This window comes from Merops nubicus, unplaced genomic scaffold, assembly GCF_000691845.1.
Source record: "Merops nubicus isolate BGI_N331 unplaced genomic scaffold, ASM69184v1 scaffold9189, whole genome shotgun sequence".
In the NCBI taxonomy this organism is placed as follows: Eukaryota; Metazoa; Chordata; class Aves; order Coraciiformes; family Meropidae; genus Merops; species Merops nubicus.
This window is the reverse complement of record NW_008633052.1, coordinates 93,266-107,413: the sequence shown is the minus strand read 5'-3', so window position 1 is coordinate 107,413 and position 14,148 is coordinate 93,266. Positions and strand designations below refer to the sequence as shown.

General features: G+C 44.8%; 1 protein-coding gene across 1 annotated transcript in view; it reads left to right on the top strand.

The window, feature by feature from the left end:
• Positions 1–6,952: 6,952 nt before the first annotated feature.
• SPNS2 (spinster homolog 2 (Drosophila)) overlaps positions 6,953–14,148 on the top strand; it is a gene marked incomplete at its 5' end in the record, with an annotated part of 81,741 nt that continues 74,545 nt past the window's right edge. The window contains one exon of the mRNA XM_008948108.1: positions 6,953–7,058. Coding sequence (XP_008946356.1) covers positions 6,953–7,058 — 106 coding nt within the window. The remainder of the gene's footprint in view (positions 7,059–14,148) is intronic.

The following is a 14,148-nucleotide window of genomic DNA, read 5'->3' as shown; positions in this document are numbered from 1 at the left end:
TTTGGATCATACATGGAAAATCTTCCACGTTTTGGAATTTATTTGAGCTCTTGGGCTCACCTTGGCCGAATATCCCACGTTCCCCATTTGACGAGGGCTTCCTTCCCAGCCATAGTCCTGGGAACAGGCCTACACTGTAATTAGGGAGATGAAGCACTTGATTAGGGTGTGGTTTTGCCAGTGAGGCACCCAGCATTTGGCAGCCATGGTTGCATTCAAATTCCTTTTTGTTTTGTTTTCATTTTTTTAAAAAAATGAACCTGAGCAGGACTAGCTGTCCTGTGCTGCCTTGCCTAGACACCCTGACCCTGTGCTAATGATGCTTTGTGCTAATTGATTCTACACCTGACCAACTTTTCTTATGTCCTCCCACTCTTACAGGCAATTTTGTGCTATGACTTTACAAACAACATTACAGTGGAGTTTGAACTATGCTAGAGGAACCACCATTTATTACTACCCAAGCCCTGCCAGAAAGGGAGAAGTTGTTTTTTAATATATTTTCTTCTCCAAGCCCTTAGTTAATTGCATTCCTTACTTTTTTCCCCCTAATGCTAATTACTTGTTAGATGCCATGCAGGTAAGCCAATAGCCTTTGGGAAGGAATGAATAGCTCAGATACTTCCCCACTGATATTATAATAATGATGAAAACGTTGAATGGAGAAAGTGGGTGTTACAGGTGGTGCAAGTCTCTGAGGAGAAAATGGGTTTAACATTCAGAGCAGGGATGTCACTACAAAGCAGACAGTTTTTTCCTTGGTTTCCCAAGCAGTAGTGTGCTGGCAGAGTGTCTGGATGAAAGCCCCCTGAAAATGCTGCTCGGGGTACACAGTGAGTCCTCTGGGTGTCAGAGCTACAGCAGAGCTACCGTGGGTTTGCTCTCCGTGCCAGTCTCCTGAGAGGGCCCTTCACCCCATCACCTTTCTGCATGTGCAGGCAGTGGGAGGCTCCCAGTGTCTGTGGAGGCTCTGAACTCTCAGCTACCTGCTCTGGGGTTTTGGGAGCAGGTTTTCAAGCAGCTGTTTTATGGCCTGTGAATGATGCAGAGCTGGGCACTGAGACCTTGGCTCGTTCTGGTCTTCAGCTGCTGTGCTGGATTTCTCTCATCACAGTGCTCTGCTTTAATACTCAGGGAAACCCCTTTCTAAACATGTTTCTGTGGGTGTTGGCAGCTTCTTTTCAGAGCTTTCTAGGTCACAAGCTTCTTGCACGCCAGCCTGAGGAGATCTTGGGAAACCCTTGTTTTGATTTGTCTAGTTTGTTTGGTTTGTTTCTTTTTAACCCTGCAACACTATTTCAAAACCAAAGACTCTTTCACCAGTGCACCTTGTCATGGCTTGCAACCAGGGAAATTGTTTTGCAGAAGCAAACTCAGTGTATGTGAATGTCCTAAGGAAGCTCCTGGGGATGTTTTCAAGCATGATGTCATCACTCAGTTATCAATACCTTAAAGAGCAGACCTGCTTCTTTTTGGATGTAGGACAGGGAATGCTTTCCTGGCAGTCCAAAGAAGGTGCTACTGCATTTTAGTTCTAGACATACTAGTTCTGGTAGCACTGGGAATTTATCTTGAGGTATAAATATCAGCAGGGCTACCACCACGGTGGTTTTCTGCAGCTGAGTATTTAAATAGGGTCCAAATTGTGCAGCTGATGTTTAACAGGTAGTGGGTGGCTGAGCTGAAGCCAGCTCGTTTGAAGCTTAGGGAACTGTGTGAACTGCAGTCACACCTTGGGGGTTGCACTGAAGATACCATCAGGGACACCTCCAAATAAACATCTCTCTGCCTAATCTTTTCACATGTCTCTGAACAGACAGGTGTGTACACCACTCCTGGGCCTCCTTCCTGCATTATCTGCAGCAGGTTGAATGTGGTTGCAGGCATGAGGGAGAGCCTGATGGTAGGAAGGTGGCTTGTGCTTTTAGTGGCTAGGAAGCCAGGGCTTGGCTATCCCTGCTTAGATACCTCCATCTGCAGGAGCTGGTCCTGGGAGAGCCAGGGAGCACAGCCTGGGAAGGAGAATGCCTTCACAGGGAGCAGAGGTAGGTAGCAACAAGTAATGGAGGAAAATGAGTTGGCAGTACAGTGTCCACCCAGGCTCTTTGGGAGCCAAGGGAGTGTGAGTCTGGGTTTTCCCCCACCTACTCTGAGGCTTCCCTGGGGAGAGGTGCAAGTCCAGGGCTGCAGTGGGGCAGGAGAGGTGGTGCTGGGGGTACAACACAGTTGCAGTCAGTGCCCAGCCTGCACCATGTGGAAAGTTCTTTTCAGGCATCCTAATTTTTCCCCATTAAAAAGTATCTTTAAAATGCATGTGCTTTTTAAGGAGTTAGGTTGGCCAGTGGCATTGCAGAAATGTGCACTGGCATCACTGGTGCAAGGCTTGGGGAGCTGGAAACCTGTGGCTTTGTTTCTGTAGCTCTGTGCACAGGCTGATCCTATTCTGCACCTGCCTTGGAAGCAGCTTGAGATCAAATCATTATTTGTTTTGGTAGAGAGTAAAACTGGGCTCTCTTAGGGAAGCTGTAGTGTCATTTTGCTTTGAAATTGTGATTTCTTTGTGGCTTAGCTTATGAACACTGTTTCTTGCCACGGTGAATCTTTATACATCTGTATAGTTAGCAGTGGTTAGGTGAAAATCCCACATTCCTTTTAAATATAAAGGATAACCAATGCACTCTGCACACTGGATCTGCTATGAACTAGTTCTCTGAGTGATGGTTACCACAAAAAACATCTGTGCTAGGATGACCTTCTGTTCAGAGCATCTTTCTACCCTTTATCAGATGACCTTCTGGTCTTGAACTGTTGTTTTGTTGTAGCTCTGCTCAGGAACACAAAGTCTATCCAAGCAAGCAGCTTGCCACATGTGTGAGCAGTACCACCTACCTCCCTGTTTGAAGCTTGGATTGTGCAGTTCCAGGAAGTTTTGCCTTTCCCAAGGCATTTCCTCCAAATCAGAGGTAATGTAGGTCATTAAGTGTGGCCCTGCATTCCAAATGCCTCAGAATTGGGTCTTTTATAGTCACGGGCTGTGCACTGGCCATGAGAAATGGCAACGGTGCTCTGGGTCCAGCACTAGATCCTAGAAACCCTCTGACACTGTGAGTAGGTGAGGTCAGCCACATTCCTCTTCCTAATTTACTTGACACACTCTCCCTATCTAACCCTCCACACCCAAAGACCTTTTATCCTCCAGATTGCTTTTAAAAGTCCCTTTGGTGCCCAGTGCCCACAACAATCCGATAACTGCCTTGGTGCCTTTGTCAGGTACTCAGACACCGGTGCAGGCCTAGGAAGGTAACCTAGATAGGGCTGAAGTAACTACTCATTCCTCTGTCTGGGTTTCCTGGGAAGTCCTGACTCTCTGCCCATCTTGATCAGCACTCCTGGCCAGGTGCTGCCCGTGTTTCACCTCATTGACTTCCAAGCTCAACATCAGCATTAGCAATGTCTGGTTCAGCTGGTAAGATACTTTGGAAGGTTGGCACCATGCCTCCTGTATGTTTGTTCAGTCCTGAAAATGCCAAAAGTGGTTAAGAAATAATAGGTGAGGGCACTAACGTGTGCCACGTAATCATGAAGATGTCCCAGATGGCCACCAGCCCTGCTGAGAGGCTGTCTTGGGAAGAGTGGTGCCTGTTAGCTGCTCATGGCTATTTTGAAATCTTCCTGGGACACAGGTATGAATTTTAACCCAAGAAAGGCCTTGTCAGCTACATGTGGTGATTTCCCTGTCTTGGATTGCACCAAGTGCTCCAAGACACCTGGGAGGACATCTCTACAAGCAACGTGATCATTGTCTGGGGCCTGGCTCCAGCTGTCTCTGCCTCCCCATCAGCTAGGAGCAGAAGGGAAAGTCAAAAGCTCTATCATTTTCCTGTATTCTCCCCTGGTCTGTCATTGCTTAATTGTATCCCTAAATCTTATTGAAGTTTGGGGTGAGTCATTGCCATGGTGAGGTAGAAACAGAGCTGAGGAGACCTAAGAGAGGAAGAGTGTCTCCCCATGCAAGTGTGCTGAGCAGGAAAGCTCCCACAGCAGAGAGGAACTCCTACCACTTCAGAGATATGTTGCATCATCTACCTGCTGCTGCCTCTAATTGAGTGCTCCAAATCCCCTATCAAAACACCTGTAGTCCAAACAGAATGTAAAATAGACCTGGGGAGGGAAATTCATGCCAATTAGACATGCAGATCTCTCTTACACGTCTGAGACCTTCTTCCAGGCTCACAGGACTTGTAATTGTGGTCCTGTTGCATTGACTGTCATCCACAGAACCCACTTCCCTTGCCACTACCAGAATAAAATTGTAGGTTTAATCCAAGGTGGCTGCACTTCAGTGTCCTAAATGTATTTCATTTGTGGCTGCAGAAGTTCAAGCTTGTAAAACACATTATGGTCTCTTGTGGAAAAAAAGAAAGCACTGTAGAGTTGTGAAACCATTGTCACTGGACAGGTAATTTCTTTGTAATGAACTGGAAGACCTCTGCTTAACTGTTTAGGCACCATTATAATCCCTTGCACTTACTATTCTGGTTTCTGATGCAAATTAAAAAAAAAATCTTCTTTCTGAGGCTGTGTTTTCCATCACATTCTCTTAACCAGCTTCAGAAGAAATTTCCTTATCAGCTGCCATCCTGACTGGGGTCTTAGCTGGGAGCAGTGCAGTTGCAGTGTCCCTGGTTTAGTATTTTATTGCTTTGCTTTTCTTCACAGCCTTTAGGTGATGTACTTGTCACCTGTTTCACAGAGTTTAGTTATTTATTGAAATTAAAATCTGTCTTCAGGACAGAGGGAGTTGAAGCCCTGTCCTGAAAGAAAGGTGAATGCCCAACTTAGTCCTTTGTTACTGAAATAAAAGAAGCTGCAAGTTGATGGATTCAAGAGGAGCATGACATCCACCAGAAAGCCATGTACCCACAGATCTGGAGGTGAATGGCATCACTTTGACCACCCAGAGATGCACCTGCTTGGATTAGGTCTTGTGTTGAATGTATCTGTAAAAGCACAGAGAGCTTGGATCCCTCTGACTTGGCTTCTCCAGCCTCAGTGTTGGGGCTTAGCTGCAGGTTATTAACTAATAACCCTTAGTTAGGGTATTCCATGTCTGTGTAGCACAACTGAGTGATCATAGGAGAGCATAAGAAAATGTTGTATTCGATATTTCTTCCCTTCTTCCATGTTCTTCATGAGGACATCAATGGGTTTATCTTCTCTAAAATTGGGATTACAGTACCCACAAGTTGTTCTGACTTGCTGAGCTTCACCTGATGTGGGCAGTCTGGGACCAACCAACAATGCAGCTCAGACTGAAGGTGTTCAGAGCTGCCTGGGCTAAGTGAGGTTTCTAGGTTGAGTTCCAAGAGAACTGCTCTTGTTGTGAGAGGGTGGGACACCAAGGGCAGTGTGTAAGTCACCCAAACCACAGAGGGTTTTGCTAAGCAGATGAAAAAACTATTTTAGCTCATCAGGTATTGCCTGGATAATGATATCTCAGTTATTAATGGAGCAAATGAGGGAAGGACAGGCAAGAAATTTCAGGACATTTTGCAAATGGAGGTAAATCTGCCATCCAAGAGGAAGCCAAGAAGTTCTGTTGGAGCTGTAGTAGACAGCAGTGCTCCAAAGGAAAAGAAAGGCCAGGGTAAAACTGTGTCAGGCTGGATGTGATCAGGCACTTAATACTTCAGCAAATCACAGAGTCACAGCATAATTGAGGTTGGAATCACCTCTGGAGATGATCTAGTCCAAAACCTCTGGTGAAAGGGGAGGTCAGGTAGAGCAGATTGCTCAGGACTGTGTCCTGTTGGGCTTTGAATATCTCCAGGGTTGGGGATCCACAACTTTGCTGGACAACCTGTTGCAGTGTCTGACTGCTCTCACAGTACAGCCAATTTGTCTCATGTTTAAATGGAATTTTCTGTATTTTAGTTTGTGCCTATTGCCTCATCTGTTCCCTGGGCACCAGTGTGAAGAGCCTGGCTCACTCTTTACCCCCTCTTCTATCAGGTGCTGATAGTATTGATAAGGTTCACACCCTCCTCCACCCTCAGCCTTCTCTGCCCAGGGACAAGCAGTCTGAGAGCATGGAAGGGGGGTTGGTTTAGGAGGTTGAACTGAAGTTATTGGGCAGATATTGGTATTATGAAACCACCCTAAATGCTGCCCTGAGTCAATGGTGATGTACAAGTAATACAGAAAAGGGCAAAAGGAGCTTTCTTGGTTTTTTTCTTCCTTCTCTGTATCTTTTTTTTTTCCTGTAGTACCTTTAATTTATATCTGTTTGCTTGGCATTGTCCCAGATCTCTTCTGGGAATAGTTATCTCTCAGTCTTTTATCTCTTTGTTTTTGTAATTTAAAGTGATCCTGGCTGTCCCAAAAGCTGAGATATTTATGGGGAGTGAGTTCAGGTTGGTGCTTAGTTGATTCCTGTGACCTGCAGTGATGAGCACAAGCACTTTGGGTAAAGCCTTGGATCAAATTTTGAACTGGAGGTGAACTTTTATAGATGTTCAGTTGCAGAATGGTGTTTCTCCATTTTAAAAAAAAAGAAACTTGCATATCCTTAGTTCTGAGGAGGGCAGTAGCCTAAACAAGGAAGTCTCAGATATTTGAAGCACCCAAGGCACAGAATGAGTTTCCCAATATTTCTGTAAAATATCAGAAATAAGGGATCTGGATTCTGCAGAAAACAAACAAAAAGAAAACCTTGATCTTATTTAATTAGGAAAAAAAAAAGACTAGTTTCTCAGGCATGAGGATTTCATTCCTAAACTCTTTGCATGAGGTGATATCTACTTACCTCTGCTGCTGTTGCAGTAGCCCAAAATTACTGAGTGTGCTTGTATAGAAAGGAAGCCAGTGTGCAACCTTCAGAAGATGTGTCTGAACTTCAGGAATTTGAAGCTTTGCTGGTGCTTGACAGGTCTGAGCTGTCTGCTTCTCAAAGGCTGAGGGCCCTGAGTTTCTTCTCTCTGTTTTCCTTGCAGGTGTGTTACTAGACATCCAGCAGCACTTTGGAGTCAAGGACAGTGGGGCTGGCTTGTTACAGACAGGTAAGAGGATTTGTTTTCTTGCTGGTTCCTGTAACCTCTCTCTTCTCAGAAGGTTTCTTCAGTTGTGACCCTTGGGCACACTGTCTGTGAAATACACTCCTACTAGGAAGAGGAGTGAACACAAAGGGGTTTTTTGGTTTTGATTGCTGGTGGGCAGGAGGTCAGGGCTCAGAATGGGCCAAAAGCAAACAAACCTAATGATATTATTTATTACAACTCAATTCAGATTGGAGATGGCTATTTCCCTCAGATCAGAAAACTCACGATAAACCAAGAGCAGGGTCCTGTTCACCTCCCTGAACTCTCTGTAGGTTGGTTGTAACTGTGATGCCCTTCATAGACTCTACAGAGAATCTGCTGAATGTACAGAAGCTGGGAGTACAGCGTGGCATGAAAATGTAAAGCTCATCAGAACAAGTTCCTGAGGATGAAAACTGTAGGGAAGGCTAAAAATCACTGTGTTAATGGTAACTCAGGGATTACCAATAGCCCCATGATTTTGATGCTGTTGGCTTCAGACTTTTCTCTCCTTGTGTTTAAGGAAGAAGGATTATTGCAACTGGGATGTCCTTTGAATGTCCCAGACGTTTTAATGTAGCAGCCATTAATGTAGCTGAGACAAACCCAGCTTTTCTGGCCTCTAATCCTGGGGTGCTTTGGAGGAGTGTCTTTGTCACCAAGCTGGATTTGATGACACTGAGTAGCAGTCTCGTGTAGTTATGACAGCACATTTGATCTTTATGGAGAGTTGAAAGGACTAGCCAGAGAGCAAACCCAGTATTTGATGGAGAGAAACAGTCTGGTTTGGAAACTTCTTACAGAATTATTAGTTGGAGTCACAGATTTGTGGTCCTGTGGTTGTCTTGTCACTGTCATCTGCCTAAGGGAACCACACTGGAACAATTATACCTCTGAAAAAATTGTAATTCAATTAGGATTATAAAGAGTGCCAGAAAGACATTATTTCCATGCTTTTTTTCTTATGCTGTTGCAGTGGATCCAACTGTCTGGTCAGGAGTTTGTCTGTGAAACTGTAGCCAACAGTAAACTGTATAAAATCATCCATTCTTCATGATCACACTAGAAGTGAGAATGTTCTGGAGCTCTGTCCTTTGGAACTACGTGAACCACTGCAGGATCTCCTCCTTGTTCTTTTCTGCAACCCATGGCACAGACAGGTCCTTGTTTGTGGTTACAGCTTCTTGGTAACATTGCAATCCAAACAATTAAAACCAGTTTGTATTAAGGCTTTAAAAATGCTCTCCTTGTGGGATGGCAGAGTCCAGCTAAGCTGATGTGTGCAGCACGTGTCCAGAACAGAGGGTCTGAGCTTTACAAGTCCTACTGATTACAAGTGGCATCAATCAGTTATGCCCAAAGTGGCCCTGGTTGTCTGTCAGGCTCTTTTCTACAGCAATTATTTGTATTTATTTATTGTACTCAGAGGAACAAGTCCTCAATGTATCATTAGACACAAAGTGCCTTCAAGAAAATATTCTGGTGGAAAACAACACTTGCCAAAGCATATATTTAATCTTCATTCCCCTCAGTGGATGAAAAAAATTCTGCAGATGATTTACTGACAGTAAGTAAGAGCTAAGCTCCAACAGGGCATTTCATTTGTTAATTGCAAGGAATGTTATTTATTTCTCTAGCAAACACACAGGGCGTCTGAAAACACTGTCACTGAGATATTGCAAGATTGCTGCTGAGTCTCTCAAGAGTTTTGTAACTGATGAGTGTTGCTTTTAAAAAAGCAACATTTTCTGTTTGTTTGGGGGTTTTTTTGTTGGTTTTTTTTTCTGATCTGAAAACCGAGGGTTGGACTTTGCCCCTGCAGTATGGGTAATAATGCATTAATCAGAGTGCCATCACAGGAAAAGAGTGCTCCCAAAATAAACCACCATTTCACGTAAGGAAGGGTAGGGGCACATCACTGAAAACTTATGCAGTGTATTACATCAGCTTCACAAGTTTCTGTGTTGGCAGCTGGCCCATGGCCCGTGTAACCTTAACCCTGGTGAGATAAAACACACTGGGCTAACCCACCATAAACACTACTCTTAATCTTTTGTCTGGTCTCTTAAGTTTGACCTCTCTAGATGTGCAAACTTGGGAAGATGGATGCAGAATATAAAAGCATTCGACCAAGGTTAGAGAAGGAAGCCCATAGCAGAGCTGGGACCAGGACTGATGTCTCCCAGACCTCTGCCTTAACCTTCAGCAGCTCCTTTGCAAACAGAGAGACAGAAATGTCATCTTATTCCCAAGAGATGGTCCTGCTAACTAATTGAGTGATGTGAGACGAAAGGCTGCTCATCCTGACTATGTCCTCTGAATAAAGAGTGGATTAGTCCTCAGGTTGTTAATCCTGCATCTAAATGAGTCCTAAATTAATTTACGATGTTAATGAGGGGAGTGAAACGTGGTATTCGCTGGCAGTTCATATCACTCATCAAACAGGCTTTAAAAAAAATACTAAAGAAAATATTTTTAACTGAGAAATGAGGCTGCTCACAATTTTAGGAGGAGATGGTTCTGAAAACTCAAACAGCAAGGGAAAAGGAATCCATCTGAGGTGATGTGTGACCCTGTGCTCACACCGTAACCCACCCTGTGCAGGCACAGCCCATCTCAGCTCTCTCACTCCAAATGTTCAAAGGCCAATTCACACACTCTGAGCTTCTGCTGCTCTCTGGAAAGCAGAGGTGACTGGTTTCTTAGGAATTGCAAAGGCAGAATTTGAATTTTTGTCCCCTTTTATATTAATTCAAAGATAGAAGCTGCTCTTTGCCTGGGAGATGGAATGAAAACTGATGTGAGAGGCACTGTAACTCCCTGTACAGAAAAATCACAGGGACACTCCAGCCTCATCCATAATGGAAAGGAGGAGAACGTGGTAGTCTCTGCAGCAAGGATCCTGTGACAGCAAAGGACACACTGACAGATGGATCACAACTGCTGCTTGCCCAGTAGCACTGTGGAGTAACAGGCGTGTAACTATGTTGATTTCAGAGCCTCAGTCATCTCTTGATGATGCTATAATTCTCTGATGATCTTCATTTTTAAAGCACTGCATAGGCAGTTAGATAAATATTGGTTGTGTTCCCTTAACTGTCCTACAGATCTGCATCCAAGCTTTCTTGTGCTTTTCATTTCTCCTGGTTGCTTTTCCCAGCTGGAGAAAGGATAATCCTGCCTGGGCTCAAAGGGTAACAGAGCATCTTCTTGCCTGCTTGAGCTGCACAGCTCTAGTCAGGCAACACATTTCTAAGCCAAACCATCCAAAAAGTCTTTCCCATGGGTGGAGTTAGGTAGGAGCAGCAATTTGTAGTCACCAAAACTAGAGGCCTCAAAACCCACAAAGACTGAGAAGATGGACAAAAGGATTTGTGGAACTGCTTCAAAATAGTGTTGTCTTTCCAGACATACTTAGACCACAGGAGTAGTGCCCCAGTGCTGTACTCTGCTCTTCACTAGGGTTTCCCCCTCCCTTTTTTCTTCAGTTTTTGTGCTTTATTGCTCTCTCTACTTTCCTTGCCCTTGGATTTATTTTGCTTTTGTGTCTCTGGCCAGTGTCTGCTTAGCACACCAGAGCTCTAATAATAATGATGCCTGTCTCTCAATATAGTTTGTCTTCTGTAGATCTCAGGATGTTTTATGTAGGGAGAGAGAATGAGGCCTGGCCTTTGCTACAGATGGGGAAACCAAGAAAGCCAGATGGGAGAAATGACCTGCCCAAAGTCACACAGCAGGGCTGAGGCTGAGCCAGCATGAGAACTGTGGTCCAGTTCCTGAACATGCAGCATTCAGCTAGGTTAGATCCAGGGATTTGGTCTGTGTTAATGGGCACCTTAAGCTTCCAGCTTAGGCAGCTCCAGCTCAGGGGAAGGCACAGAAATTAGCAGGGACTTCTGCAAGTGGAAAGTGTGAAGCATCAGAGGGAGGGTGTGACAAGGATGCCACTGAAATGCAGAGGGGCAAAGTGTCTGTGTTCAGCAAGAAGACAGGGATGTCATTAGAGGAAACTCTGGTCACTGGCAGTTTATACCATAAGGTCAGAAGCAGAGGAATGGAAGGAAGGGAGAGATCTGGAAGGACTCATTAAAGGTGAATAATCACAGCTAACTGGGGCTCTGAAAGAACTTGTCTCTTCTCACGTGGAGAGAGATGGGCACTCTCCCAAATGCCTTTCAGCCCCTGGCTTCCCAGGAAGCCTACAGCAGAGCCAGGTACTTTCTTAAGTCTTGTGCTCTTGTTTTTCCTGTAAGGGTCAACTACAACTTCTGTTCATTTGAAAAATGAAACCTTTCCCTGCCTGTGTTCCCTGACTTCTTGAGCCAACCTAGTGTAACCCTGCACTAAATTGCAGCCCTGCCAATGTGTTAGCAGAGCACTTCCTTGGGATGCTAACCTTGAATGTGTCTATACTGCATGAGTGGCAGGATTCACATGTTTCTTTTCTACCATCTGCTTCTACCTGAATAGATCCTGTCTAGCTCCTCTGTGCTCTGCATAACTGACTCTAATCTTCAGCTTCACTTCCTACTGCACCTGCTTAACTGTTCTGTTTGGAACAGAGGAACTTATATTCTGGACACTTTCCTGTTCTCTATTTTAAATTCATGGGCTTTCCTTTTGAGTGAATGAGTTCTTACACCAGAGCACCTCCCAGGACCCCAGTATCTCAAGTGTCCAACCCAGAAGGCAAGACAAAATGCTTTATTGTTGCTTTTCTTGATTTATGACTGCTAATGTTTTGGAGCAGCATGTTCTTACCCAGAGCAGGTCGTGCCACTGTCATCCTCTCTGCCCCCAGCCATGCTAAGCATTCTCAAATCCAGGTTACTACTCTTGCAGTCTGGGGCTCTGAATGCCAGGACAAGGTGGAACTGCCAGTCTGCCAAAAGGGGGTACTTGAAGTTGTATCAACAATGAACAAAACCTTTTTCCCCATTCCCCCCTCCATACCAGATTATCATTTCTTTCTGAACTTCTCCAGCCTTCTGTAGCACGCCACTGATCTAAGGATTAAGCAATTTGTAATAGGGCAGCTCTGGTTCAAGCAATCAAGATGAAAAAGCAGGGCTCTGCCTTCAGTGTGCCTCGATTAATGTTGTGCCAAGGGTAAGTCTTTTGCTTATCAAGGTAGAGGGAGCTGAGATAGTCCAGAGCCTGATTATTTCCTGCACGAGTCCTTTACAAGTTCCGACAGTCCTTTTCTCCTGTGTGCTGGGATGGTATCTGACACACTAAGAAGCCCAGGCAATCTGAGGGGCTGATGCATGAGAGCAGTTAAGCCTATTTGGAAATCTCTCTGCAATCAAATGAAGGTGTTTTCTCGAACCAGTGAGCAGGTTATGGGAAGCTGTGTTGGTGCCCTAGCCCTGTCCCCCATGCACCAGGGACCACACTATAAAAATGCTGTTTAGAGTGCACGCTCTCACTGCACAGCCCTGGCTGGCAAAGTAAATAACCTTTGGTGGGGGAGCAGGGGCAGGGCAGGGAGGGGAGATGTCCTTGCCTCCTGCTGATAGCAGGTGAGTGCTTGAGCTCGTGTTGCACTTTATCTTTTTATTGTACATGTCAGCAAGTGAGTGCAGGCTGCTAGAGCAGGGAAACTCTCCAGACTGGCTTGTCATCATTAATATCTTGAGTTTATGATACTGCATGGCCACTAACACCACGTAACCATTCATTTGCCTGTCCCGTGCTCCTGCTTTGCAGGAGGAAGGTTTGTGCCAACCACTGCTCTTCCAGACAGGGCAGGTGCTCGGGCTGGTGGCTGCAGGAGGAACTTGCACTTGTGCTGCCTCTGGCGTGTCTGTTCTGTGAGGAGATACTGGCCTATTTTCCCTCAGGCTGTAGTTCAAGCACCTCTTGCCAACGTTGTGTTCACTTCTGTAATTTATTATAATAATGAGGGGAAAGATTTCCCACAGATTTTTAGAGAAGTAGTTATCATTCCACCCAAAGTCCTAACAGTTTATAACATAGCCTGTCCACCTCCCCCTACACACGTTCCTCAAACCTCAGAATTGTATTCTCTTTATCATAGAAGATGAGATTTTTGTTGGTGTTGTGCAATTCTTTTGCACAGCAACTCCCTCTTAACACCAGCTATGCAACCTCTTGTACACTATTATGTTTCAGGCACAGCTAACTCAGAAGGGCTCATCTTGCTGCCTTTGCCTTTTTCATTGCCACCATATTTGGAACTTTGAAAGAGGGAGGTGAACATTTGAGTTACATCAACAGTTATTTTCATGCTGTTATTAGACTTCTGGCTACCAGTTGCTGGAGGGGAGGCATGTACTTATAGTCAGTACCTCACAAATAGCTTATTTTTTTTCAGCCCCTTCTGCAGTGACACTAAAAGCTTTTGGTAGTAAGTGAACAACCTTCTTAGCTTTAATTCTTGCTTTTCACTGAGCCTGTAAGTTGAGTTTTCAAGTGTGGTGGTGACAAGAGGAGTGTTTGTATATGGTTTAAATCAGCAGGAGCCCTGTGTTTCTTTTCTGTACCCTGATCTAGATCTGTGCATACAGGTGCTACTGATATCTACTGGGCCCAATTTAAAAGTAAGTGTTAGCCCAGAGGGGAAAGGAAAATTTTTTTGCCTTAACTATAAGAGAAGTTGGATCAGAGTCTTCTATGAACTGAGAGTGTGAAAATAGAGCTAACTTTTCTAGTACATTTTGTATATTTAACACGCTGCACCCCAGGGGAGTCATAAGTGTTCTGTCTAAAAAGATTTATTTTAAGATTGTTTTGGTTTGTCACACCTCCCACACCTGAAGAACTCTCATTTTCTTGGAGTACAAACCTACAGTCCTGCAGGGCGACATACTGTGCTGTGAAAATGTAAGCAGCTATATTCATGCAGGCATCTGAGATAGGTGATAAAGAGGTCAGGCTTGCTCTGTGCCCGCTGGGAGACTTCCAAGTTCATATGGTTGGATGCAGTGCTGTTGGAGGAGGTGTTTGGTTTGGGAGAGAGAAATCATTTGGCTAAACCAAATAGTCCTGACAGAGTGTTAGGGAGCTCTGAAGGTGCTGAAGGGACCCTCTTGCAGGGCAGCAGAGAGCA